At 40.3% G+C, this 12,800-nt stretch overlaps 1 protein-coding gene across 1 annotated transcript in view; it reads right to left on the reverse strand.

The window, feature by feature from the left end:
• The window catches only part of PRKDC (protein kinase, DNA-activated, catalytic subunit), a 427,433-nt gene that overhangs the window by 283,796 nt on the left and 130,837 nt on the right, over positions 1-12,800 (reverse strand). The window contains exons 31-35 of the mRNA XM_073679277.1: positions 8,572-8,823; positions 7,412-7,626; positions 6,885-7,093; positions 6,599-6,731; positions 5,800-5,958 (exon numbers count right to left, since the gene is read on the reverse strand). Coding sequence (XP_073535378.1) covers positions 5,800-5,958; positions 6,599-6,731; positions 6,885-7,093; positions 7,412-7,626; positions 8,572-8,823 — 968 coding nt within the window. The remainder of the gene's footprint in view (positions 1-5,799; positions 5,959-6,598; positions 6,732-6,884; positions 7,094-7,411; positions 7,627-8,571; positions 8,824-12,800) is intronic.

A 12,800-nucleotide genomic window follows, 5' to 3' on the forward strand; every position in this document is an offset into this window, starting at 1 on the left:
TTAATACTATGCTTATAAATGATGTAGAATGATACAGTGTTAAAAAAATGGATGGCCACAGCATCTATCTGCTCCGGTTCATAGAGGAGAGTCCTGACACTACGTGATTTACTGAGAGGGACCATGGGCAAAATCAGTAAGTATCACATACTGGCAAAGTGACAATTTTTTCTGTTATTTTGTAGAGCAAGGAACTATAACTAAGTCCTCATTAACAAGTCAGCTTTTCACGTACCTATGACAGCCTATGGGGCTGTTCACAGGTCAGTGACTTTTCGCGGACCCAGTGGTCCGTGCAAAATATGGAGACATATCCGATATTGAGGTGAGTGTCGGATTAAACTCGCCAATGAAAGTCAATGGATCTGTGAAAAAAAAAATCAGACAGAACTCGGACACCGTGTGCGGTCCGTTGTTCACTGACTGATAGGAGAAGGTGGAAATGCTTCTTTTTTCTCTTCAGTGAAAAAAACTGATAAAAATCTGATGAAACTGATGAAAATCACTGATGAAAAGGAGTCTTTTCCTCATACGTGAAAAAAACTGATGTTTGAATGGCCTTAGGATATGTGAACACGTTAATCCCTTTCCGACCTTGTCAGTAATAGTACATAGCTGTGCCCTGGGACTTATGGACCAGCTAGGTATTATTACGCGCACTGCGATCGTGCCCGCACACAAGCGGTGCGGGGCGATCGCCGCCGGGTGTCAGCTGATTGTCACAGCTGACACCCGGTGCTATGTGCCAGGAGCGGTCCCGCACCGCTCACAGCACATTAACCCCCGCAATGCTGCGATCGAAGTCGATCACAGCATTGCGGTGGCAATGGAGGAGGTGATCGTTATACTCCCCTCTCCTGCCGGCGTCCAGCGATGTCTGCGGCGGCTTCCGGATGTTGTCATGACGACCCGATGTCGTCATGACAACATCTGGGTCACCAGCAGGCAGGACGTTACTTTGGTCATGCGCAGTGCGCGACCAAAGTAATGTCTCCCCTGTTCAGCGCTGACAGGCTGCATGACAAAGGGAGCTGCTGCTCACTATGCCATGTAGCCGATCAGGCTGCAAAAAGTGAAAGTCCCATAGTGGGACAATGTGTAAAAGTTTTAAAAAAAAAAGCAGAAAAGTGAAAAAAAAAAAAGAAAAAAAAAATGTAAAAAAATGAAAAAAAGAATCCCCAAAAAATAAAAATATATTGAAAGCATAATATTTATTTATTATGAAAAAAAATAAACCAATAAAAGTAGACATATTTGGTATCGCCGCGTCCGGAATGACCTGACCTATAACACTGTCCCACTAGTTAACCCCTTTAGTGAACACGGTTAAAAAAAAAAAAAAAAAAAAAAAAAAAACGAAGCAAAAAAACAATGCTTTATCATCATACCGCCAAACAAAAAATGGAATAACATGCGATCAAAAAGACGAATGTAAATAAAAATGGTACAGCTGAAAATGTCATCTTGTCCCGCAAAAAACAAGGCACCACAGAGCTCCATCATCCGAAAAATAAAAAAGTTATAGCTCTCAGAATAAAGCGATACAAAAAAAATTATTTTTTCTAGAAAATCGTTTTTATTGTGTAAAAGCGCCAAAACATACAAAAAAACTATATAAATGCGGTACCGCTGTAAACGTACTGACCCGAAGAATAAAGCTGCCTTATCAATTTTACCACACGCGGAACGGCATAAAAAAATAAAAAACAACTATTCCTGAATTGTTGTTTTTTGTTTATTCTGCTTCCCAAAAATCAGAATAGAAAGCGATTAAAAAATGCCACATGCCCAAAAATGGTACCAATAAAAAAGTCAACTTATCCCGCAAAAAACAAGCCTTCACATGAGTCTGCCAGCCAAAATATGGAAAAATTATAGCTCTCAAAATATGGCGATGCAAAAACTAGTCTTTGCAAAATAAGCGTCTTTTAGCATGTGTCAGCTGTCAATCATAAAAACCCGATATGAATCTGGTATTGCTGTAGTCGCACCGACCCGAAGAATAAAGTTGTCTAATCAGTTATACCACACGAGGAACGGTGTAAAAAAATAAACTCAAGGGTTAGTGTTGTGCTAGGGTTAGGGTTGGGGTTAGGGTTGGGCTAGGGTTGGGGTTAGGGTTGGGCTAGGGTTTGGGTTAAAGTTGGGCTAGGGTCAGGGTTGAGCTAGGGTTAGAGTTGGGGTTAGGGTAGGGGTTACGATTTTTTCAAAAGTAAAGAAAAAAAATGATGACAATATGGAGACCAGTGTTGAGCACAAGTGCTCGCTACTTGAGTTTGCATCGGGCGCTCGGGTATGCACTGAGTATCGTGGGTGTTCGAGTGACATGCTCGAGTCTCTGCCAAAAAAACTGGCTTTTTTGGCTTCGCGGCCAAAAAAAAAGTTGCTGGGATCGCCTGCCATGCACGAGCGATCCCCGCATGTTTTTTTTTGGGTGTCTAACAACCGTGAAACACGCGGGGCAGGGACTCGAGCATCCGCGATACTTGGTGCATACCAGAGTACCTGATGCAAACTCAAGTAGCGAGCACTTGCGCTCAAGACTAATGACAACTTATTCAATATGATGACCTATCAAATTCTGTCGTACCTTTGGGTTCAAAATGTACACTATACCCCTTGATAAAATCCTTGAGGGGTCTAGTTTCCAAAATGGAGTCAATTGTGAGGGGTTTCCACTATTTCGGCACATCAGGGGCTCCTGAAATGCAACATGGCGTCCGCTCTTGATTCCAGTCAATTTTGCGTTCAAAAAGTCACACAGTGCCCCTTCCCTTCTGAACCCTGACGTGCGCCCAAACAGTGTATTTTCCCCACATATGGGGTATTGGCGTACTCAGGAGAAATTGCAGTTTTTAGGTTCCATTTTCTCCTCTTACCCTTGTGAAACTAAAAAATTTGGGGCAAAAAGATCATTTTTGTGAAAAAAGTTAGATTTTTTTATTTTCACGGCTTCATGTTCTAAACGTCTGTGAAGCACCTGGGAGTTAAGGGTGCTCACCACACATCTAGATAAGTTTCCTCAGGCGTCTTGTTTCCAAAATGGTGTCACCTGTGGGGTTTTTCCACTGTTTAGGCACATCAGGGGCACATCCGCTAATTATTCAAGCAAATTTTAAATTCAAAAAGTCAAATGGCGCTCCTTCCCTTCCGAACCCTGCCGTACGCCCAAGCAGTGGTTTTCCCCCACATATGGGGTATTGACTTACTCAGGAGAGATTGCACAATAAGTTGCATGGTGCAATTTCTCCTGTGACCCTTCTGAAAATGCAAAATTGGGGGCTGAAAAACATTTTTGTGGGAAAAATGTGAAAATTTTATTTTCACGGCTCCATGTTATAAACTTCTGTGAAGCACCTGAGGGTTCAAGGTGCTCACCATACATCTAGATAAGTTCCCTGAGGGGTCTAGTTTCCAAAATGGTGTCACTTGTGGGGGGCTTCCACTGTTTAGGCACATCAGGGGCTCTCCAAACGCAACATGGCGTCTGCTAATTATTCAATCAAATTTTACATTCAAAAAGTCAAATGGCGCTCCTTCCCTTCTGAGCCCCGCTGTGCACCCAAACAGTTTTTTTTCCCCACGTATGTTGTATCTGCGTGCTCAGGGAAATTGCACAACAAATTTTGGGGTCCATTTTTTCCTGTTACCCCGCAAAAATAAAAAAAATGGGGTCTAAAAGTAACATTTTTGTGAAAAAAGTTAAATGTTCATTTTTTTCTTCCTCATTCCAAAAATTCCTGTGACGCACGTGAAGGGTTAATAAACTTCTTGAATGTGGTTTTGAGCACCTTGAGGAGTGCAGTTTTTAGAATGGTGTCACTTTTGGGTATTTTCTGCCATAAAGGCCCCTTAAAGTCACTTCAAATGTGATGTGGTCCCTAAAAAAATGGTTTTGTAAATTTTGTTGGAAAAATCGCTGATCAACTTTTAACCCTTATAGCGCACTAATAAAAAAAAATTTTGGTTCCAAAATTGGGCTGATGTAAAGTAGACATGTGGGAAATGTTATTTATTAACTATTTTGTGTAACATATCGCTCTGATTTAACAGACTAAAAATTAAAATTTTGAAAATTGTGAAATTTTCAAAATTTTCGCCAAATTTCCAATTTTTTCACAAATAAACGCAAGTGATATAGAAGAAATTTTACCACTATCACGAAATATAATATGTCACGAAAAAACAATCTTAGAATCAGTGGGATCCGTTGAAGCGTTTCAGAGTAATTACCTCATAAAGTGACAGTGGTCAGAATTGTAAAAATTGGCCTGGTCATTAAAGTGCAAACCAGCCTGGGGGGTAAAGGGGTTAAAGGAGTTGTCCAGTCCAAATCAATACATCTGCTGTCACTCTGTGTGACTGCAGACTTCTGAATCCCACCAGTGCACGAGTTGTGTGCTACGGGGATTCGCCGGTTTCTGAGCTGGGACTGGAGGGTATATGTATGTGTTATACATACTTCAGGCCAGAGCTCGTCCAGTGGGCACGGCTTTGCGCCATACACTTGTATGCAGCGAGGCCGTGCCCTTAAATGCACCAAAAAATTATGACCAATTTGGGGCAAACCAACAGGGTCCACAACTAATAATTTATTAACTAAAACATTAACATGCAACATGTGGCGTTTTTTCAATTTGCATTACCACTATTCATCACTCCAGGGATGTTGGTTGCCACTAGCTGCTGATATGCTTGATGAAATGACACTAGTTAGCGCGGGTGCCCTCTTTCTAACTTTTTTCCTGTTGGAACATGAGAAAGTGACCTATTTTTTTTAGAACTGTATATTTTATTGTATTTTATTCTCTATAGGCTTTGAGGTTAGACGTATTGCCTGAACTGTAGCTCTGAGTTGTGTACAGCAGGTCAGAGATATGCCTTACAGCAACCATATGGGCATACGAAGCTGGAGTGTAGGAATGACTCTTTGGCTCTATGGGATAATGTTTTGGCCATGCGCTAAGGTAAGTATGGCCAATACTGGGCTTCCATAACACCTCAGCAGTGCCACAGGCTGATTGCCTCCATGCCACACCGCATTGATGCAGTAAATGATGCAAAAGGAGCCCCGACCAAGTATTGAGTGCATTTACTGAACATGCATTTCAGTAGGCCAACATTTTGGATTTTAAAAACATTTTCCAAGCTGTTGTTATAAAGTATTCTAATATACTGAGATAATGACTTTTGTGTTTTCATTGGCTGTAAGCCATAATCATCAACATTAACAGAAATAAACACTTGAAATAGATCACTCTGTTTGTAATGACTCTATAGTATATACGAGTTTCACTTTTTGAATTGAAGAACTGAAATAAATTAACATTTTGATGATATTCTAGCAGCGGTGACATCATGGTGACAGAGCTGCTGCCACTCACTAAGCCTACTCGCTCTACCCAATTAGATGGCAAGAGCAACCTCAGTGTCCTTAGAGAATGGCCACTCCACTCTCCCATAGAGCCAACGAGTCATCCGTAGACCCAGCTTCGTACACCCATATGGTTGCTGTAAAGCATATGTCTGACCTGTTTGTTCACAGCCCAGAGCTGCAGTTCAGATAAAACCTTGTACAGAAAATAAAGTAGAATAAAACAAAGCTAGAAAAAAAAAACTTGATTTACACAATAGGTACATTTTTGTGTAGAATTTTTTATTTATTTTTTTTCCCCATTTTATTACAGACCAGAGATGCAGCAGTAACCTTGCATATGAGCAAAGAGACTGATGAAAAGACACAACAACTTAAAGTTGTTTGGAGAATCAATCATTTAGAGAAAATGTGCTGACAATTACCTGTCCCCCAAAATTGAAAGAGAGCTGTAATATTCCTTCAGCAAGACGCCTGCTGCTGATGTCCAATGATGGTAAAGACTTCTGATCGCTACCAGCAGCAATGCCTTTATAAACCACTGAAAGAAGTTTGGCACCAACAGCAAATCCCAGACCAGTGACCTAAGCATAAAATATACAAGTCAGTATACAGAAAAGTGTCAACTTCAAGAATAAAACTGCATTTGATGCCATGAAGTTTTGTTTTACAGCACCACTCCAGCGGTTTATTTATGGCAGCGCTAGAGTTGTGCTATTAACGTAAGGTCCTTGCACCCGGCCAGAAGTCTGAGGTAACATCAGAGGTAACAGACATAAGCTCTCAATGCTAGTCTATGAGAGGCAGAATGAGGCTCTCATAGACTGGCAGTGAAAAGTGACCTCTGGCTCGCTCTCTCAAACACTGGAGCGATCCGGCAGGTCACAAACTGCTGGAGAACGAATGGAGCAGATAACAGCAGAAGACATCGGATGGCAAGTATAAAACTAAGTGCAGGGAACTTACATTAGCAGCACCACTCCAGCGTTGCAATAAAAAAAAGGAAAAAACACTGTAGTGGTGCTTTGTTAAAAACATTCAGTTTGGTTTTATTGCCGGAGCCGCAATATTGGAAGTGTCTTGTTATGAGGATAAAGTAAGATAGATACAGGAGGGTAAGAAAGTAGATACTTGGGGCCCCATTTTAAAGGCAGGAAAACTTTGATTGCATACATTTTAATGCCACATTTACTAGCATGTGTTACTTTTTCTTTGGTTCCTCACCTGAGCTTGCAGAGATGAATTCAACAACTGCGCCCGGTAAAGCTGGTTACAGGCAGACAGCGTGGCACCCAACTCAATGCTGTCATTTCTCATATCCGGATCATACATATTAACACCACATAGATCTTCAATTCTGTCCATGGTTAAAAGAAAATATAATGGGGTATGGTTAAAAACTGTCAATGCAGAAATACAAATTTTGCTAATTCAATAATATGGCTATCTAATGGCACAAATAATGTTTGGAAAGTAATAAAGGATGAATTCTATATTGTAAAAAGTTTACCGCTCCATTGTAATTCTCTTCTGTAAACACATTTTTAAGGTCCCCATGTATGGCGATTTTGCTACCGCTTTCAGCAACTGTACACACACATCTGGAAGGTTCTTCATCACTAGAACATCTGCTGTATTGAATCCTATACTCGATGGATTACATATAGTACTTGCTGCTAAATCCCACAATGAATTGTTCAGAAGTTCATTCTCTAAATCCTAAAAGAGTTAGCAAAAAAGTACTATTACATAACAATGCTTCTGTTCTTCTAAATAATGCCGTTTTAGTTTTATATCAATAAAATTACCAAAACATAAATGCATTAAGGTTACAGTGGGCGAGGAGGAAAGTCACAGTGTGCAAAAATTCATTGTTTGTGACTGCTGTGAAAATCAATGACCATTCAGGTTATTCAGTTCAGTAATCTCTGAGCGCATATCCTCATCATTCATCTGGGAACATTTCTTTCCAACAATCTAACATTCTCATAAGATTGTAAAATCAGCAGACAAAAAAGAAGTGACTGCAGAACTTACCTTCCAGAAATTCTGTTGGCAGTGATCCAGGATCATGGTCACAAACTCAATGATTCTCACGATGATTGTGCACTTGCTATAGTTGTACTCCTCTTTTTCTTGTGGGCTGAATGAACCGTCTTTGTAGCCAGCTTGTGCTGCCGTGATGTCACGCATGGAAAGATGACTGATGAAATAATGTAGTGCTCCAAGAAAAGAGGACTTCTGAGAAGAGTCTAAAACAAAGAATAAACAAAACGAAGAATAGGATTTAAAAATCATGTCAGATTTAAACGGACACAAGCAACAGTAACACAGGTAATAAAGCTCTAAACTTTTCTAAAGCTCTAAACTACTTTTTAATTGAGATAACTGTATAAGGGCTTGTTTTTTGAGGGACGACTCAGTTTTGATTTACATACATTTTACAATACAAGGTACTGAAAAAAGGAAAAAACATTCCAAGTGCGGTGAAATGGTGAAAACGACTCAGTCCTGGCATTGTTTGTTGGTTCACTGTGTGGTAGAAATATCATGGCAATATCATTTTCAAGGTCAGTACAATTAGGGCAATGCCAAACTTGTATAGTTTTTCTTTAAATAGTTGAACAAAAATTCACAGATTTGTTGAAAAAAAATTAAATAATAAATTGGTTTAGATCACCATTTTCTAAGATCTTTAACTTTTTTATTTTTTAGTTGATGGAGGTGTTTGATTGTCTGTTTTTCTGAATAGCGAACTGCAATTTTTATTTGTACCATTTTGGCATACATCCAATGTTTTATTGCATTTTATGTTGTTAAGAGTGGTGACTTCTGGCCTTTTTCATTTTTTGCTTTATGGCATTTATCTTACGGGTTAAATAATTTTATACTTTAACTGGACTATTGGAAAGGAGTTGATATCTATTTTTTTAAGTTTCTTTTTAATGCGGTAAAATGTGGGCGATTAAATTTTTTGTTTATTTAATCATCGGACCGGACCGACAGAATTAACATATAGCTTAGGAGAACTTCAAAAGGTTTTCGGGGGTCATACAGGGGGAGTCAAGAAGACAAATGTTAAAAAAAAACAAAACAACACAACGAATGACTGTAAATACACATAACGCTTACATAGAAATCAAGATAATCCGTCACTCGCACAAAATAGAAGTGGTAAATGAGGCTGGTTTACTTACCAAGCAAAGTCTGTGGTTTCACAGCACGCATACCCATAAACGTATTATAACAATCCAGAGCAGCAAGCAACATATCCGTCCACTGAAGCACAGCTCGTAAAGAGGTATTATTCAAGTCCTGCAGGGTGGGAAAGTAAAATATGCCACAATGGGTGCCATCCACACTGCCAGCACTTTCAAATCTTTGGATAAAGAAGGAGATGCCTTCTTTCTTGATAATATCGTCCATCCAGGCAGAAGGAGATTTTTTTTCTGTAAAACAAAATGTTTAAGGATCCCATAGAAGGAAACGCTGAGCAAATTATCAATGAAAACATTTTTTAAGAATATTTTTTCAGTTCAGTGTTTCTGCACTCAGGAATATTCAGTCATCATACAAGTATAGAGAACGCACAAAATGCACTTTGTTGCATATAGATAGCTGGATTTTTATTACTCCGCATAAAATCCTTGTCTCATTCAATGATGGTACAGCAATCACACTAGTAGCCTAATAATAAGCAAAAAAACTGCTAGTAGCTCCTCTTTTTCTTCCAATATAGCTGGGAACTGTTCTTCTGTCCACCTCAGAAGTGGCCGAATAGCTGCAGGTCCTACCTACTTATCTGCATGAACCGTGGCAGACTGACCTTCCAAGATGTGAATCCCGTGTCAGAGGGACAGAAGAAGCAGTTGAAGTTGAAAGTCAGTGATTAAGTGAGAGGACTTGTACGGTGATAACACAACTTAAAAAGTAACTGTCATTTTAAATCTTTTTCCATAAATTACTAGTAGACATGAAAATAACAACCTTTGTAATATATCTTATCAGAGGAATCTGCTTATTTCTCCTCCTGAACTGATCATTCATTCTCAAAATTGTCAATTCAAGAGCAAAATGCATCTTCAATGAATACAAATGTTCCCATTACTGAGATAGGAGATGACAGCTGGTGCTGATAAAGTTCTATGGAGCATTGTAACTGTGGTTTCAGGAGAATTTGCAGCAGAATGTCTGTGTCTGTCTTTAGCTCATCATCCCTCCATAGATTTAGAAAAACACCTATTGCCATCGCCTATCTCAGTAATGGGAAAATCTGTCTTCACTGCACACGGATTTTACACGTAAAGTGAAAAATCAAAAACATTAGCCACATGAAGCAGATTTCATTGATAAAATACATTACAAAGTTGCTTATCTTCGTGCGTACTATTTATTTATGAAATAAAAATTAAAATGATGGTTACACTTTAAAAACAGGGACTTTTTTCAGCTGATGAGGCTGGTGTCCATTATCAGAACCAATCAACAGAGTGGTAGAAAGAAGCTAACGGCTTGGGGAATCTAACAACTATGGAAGAGACTTAAGAACTGACTAATAATAATAATAATAATAATAATAATAGTTTATTTTTATAGCGCCAACATATTCCGCAGCACTTTACAAATTTTAGGGGGGACTTATACAGACAATACAGAATAAGCATATCTCATATCGAACGGAGTGAGGGCCCTGCTCGCGAGCTTACAGTCTATGAGGAAGTGGGGGAGACACAAAAGGTAAAAAGTACATATATTGTATAATGCAGCCTTGATATACTGAATAGGATAAATAATAATACATGGACTGGTCGCCAGCCAGTATGTGTGCAGTCCTGACAGAGGCTTTTATGTGCATGGTTGGTTTGAACCCGAAGTTGAAGAAGATTTTAATATGGGGGAAAGCTGGGATGGACAGAGTGTGTTTAGGTGATACGCCAGTCTAAAGAAATGTGTTTTTAGGGTTCGCTTGAAACTGTGGGTATTGGGAATTAATCGAACTGTCCTGGGTAGTGCATTCCAGAGAATTGGCGCAGCACGCGAGAAATCTTGGAGACGGGAGTGGGAAGTTCGGATTATGGAGGATTTTAGTTTCAAGTCATTTGCAGAACGGAGGGCACGTGTAGGGTGGTAGACTGAGACAAGGGAGGAGATGTAGGGGGGTACTGAAGCATGGAGCGTTTTGTGGGTAAGCGTGATAAGTTTAAAACAAACTCTATATTGGATGGGCAACCAATGCAATGACTGGCACAGGGAAGAGGCATCTGAGTAGCGGTTGGCGAGGAATATGATCCTGGCTGCTGCGTTCAGGACGGATTGGAGAGGGGAGAGTTTAGTAAGAGGGAGACCGATTAGTAGAGCGTTGCAATAGTCAAGACGAGAATGAATAAGAGCGACAGTAAGAGTTTTTGCCGAGTCAAAGGTGAGAAAAGTCCTGATTCTTGAGATGTTTTTGAGGTGTAGATGACATGAACGAGCGAGTGATTTGATGTGAGGAGTGAAAGAAAGATCTGAATCAAAAATGACCCCAAGACAGCGGGCTTGTAGCTGGGGAGTAATGGTTGAGCCACAAACGGAGATGGCAATATCGGGCACAGGTAGATTAATGGAGGGAGGAAAGACGAGTAGTTCAGTTTTTGACAGATTCAGTTTTAGGTAGAGGGAGGACATAATGTTAGACACAGCAGAAAGACAATCACTGGTCTTTTGTAGTAATGCAGGGGTGATGTCCGGAGCAGAGGTGTATAATTGGGTGTCATCAGCATAGAGATGGTACTGAAAACCGAATCTACTGATTGTCCAATAGGAGCGGTGTATAAGGAGAAAAGAAGGGGGCCTAGGACTGATCCTTGAGGAACCCCGATAGTAAGAGGAAGTAGGGAGGAGGAGGAGCCGGCAAAAGACACAGAGAAGGAGCGGTCAGAGAGATAAGAGGAGAACCAGGAGAGAACCGTGTCCTTGAGGCCAATAGTGCGGAGCATAGTGAGGAGGAGCTGATGATCCACACTAGTATGTAAGATGCCAGCTTTCCATGGATTTATCCCATAGAGTCAGAATAACTTGGTCAAGGAAGAGAATGTGGAACTGGGAATGATTTGGAGAGATTAGACACTGCTGCAGCAGGGAAGTTCTTCTGATGGGATGGGCAAGAGATCCAGGCCTTAGATATGTTGGAACACGATGTGTAAGGTCATGCAGTGAAAGGGAGAGAGAATACTTGGAATGGCTGGTGATGCAGCTGTAATGGGATGCTGCGTCTAGGTTGATTCGAAGGCTTTCTAGATTGGCTGTTTAGGAAGGGGTTTCGACCATGATGATTTCCAAGCAAAGGATGGCTATGACATCTAGAGACTAAAGAAGGGCCATAATAGAGGATAAGACCTTAGTAAATGCTCATGGGGCTGCTGCTAACCCAAATGCGAGAACCACAACTGACAGTGGCTTTTTCGAATTGTAAAGCAAAGATGGGCTGCACAGGTGGCAGGTGCAGGTTCACATCCATGAAATCTATCAAGGACAGGAACTCTCATTGCTCTATGAATGCAACAAAAGATCTGTGATTGCATAAAAAATTGCTGCAACTAGAGAGAACGTTTCAGGGGCTTCTGCTCAAAGACTAGACATACAGTTCTTTCCGCTTTTGGTACACCAAACTTTGAATAAAAACCTCCTAAAGATATGTGCACACTGAGTTTTTTTGAGGAGTTTTTAAGCAGAACTGAGTCGAAACTCTCCAAGTCCTCCTCAAAATCTTAAGAGTTTCTGCTCAGTTTTTACTTCAAAAACTCAGAAATAGACTCATTATGTACATACTCTTAGTGTTTCTGTGGGAAACCAGCACCTGCAATTACTCAGAAAGCAAATATTGGATGGCAAAAGGGTTAAGGGTTGAAGAGGAACCTTGGGGTACAGAGCAGAAGATACAGTCTGGGGAAATAAAGGAAAATTCAATCTTTGGAGTCATAGTCGCATACTTAGAAATCAGTTACCAATGAACTGAAAAAAGTGTAGCTGACCTTAAAAGCTGACTTAGATGGAGACTGCTTTTCATGCAGTGGTACTCTTGATGGAGTTGGGTTTGGGAGTCTAGGGATAAGGGCCCAGGAATGTCATGGTTTACAGAAAGGCTTCGTCAATTGGTCTTGTGTGTGTAGTTAGATAGATGTCGGCTTGAGAAGCAGCAAGAGCAACAAAACTGAGTCCTATCAGTGCTAATGGTACAAGAGAAACCAGAGTATAACCTGCCTAATTTCCTCACAGGAAAGAGGGAAGAGGCCCAACAAGCTCTTTGAAAGAAAGTTTGTTAGGGTATGTGCACATGTTCAGTATTTGCTGCAAACATATCTGCATCAAAAAGGTGTCTCTGGGCATGTAAAAGATTGAATACAATAGAGCACTTCTGATACTTTCTTTTTACACTTTTTCCTAT

This window comes from Phyllobates terribilis, unplaced genomic scaffold (genome assembly GCF_046119375.1).
Source record: "Phyllobates terribilis strain yellow unplaced genomic scaffold, ASM4611937v1 Scaffold_4__5_contigs__length_816908805, whole genome shotgun sequence".
Lineage (NCBI taxonomy): Eukaryota > Metazoa > Chordata > Amphibia > Anura > Dendrobatidae > Phyllobates > Phyllobates terribilis.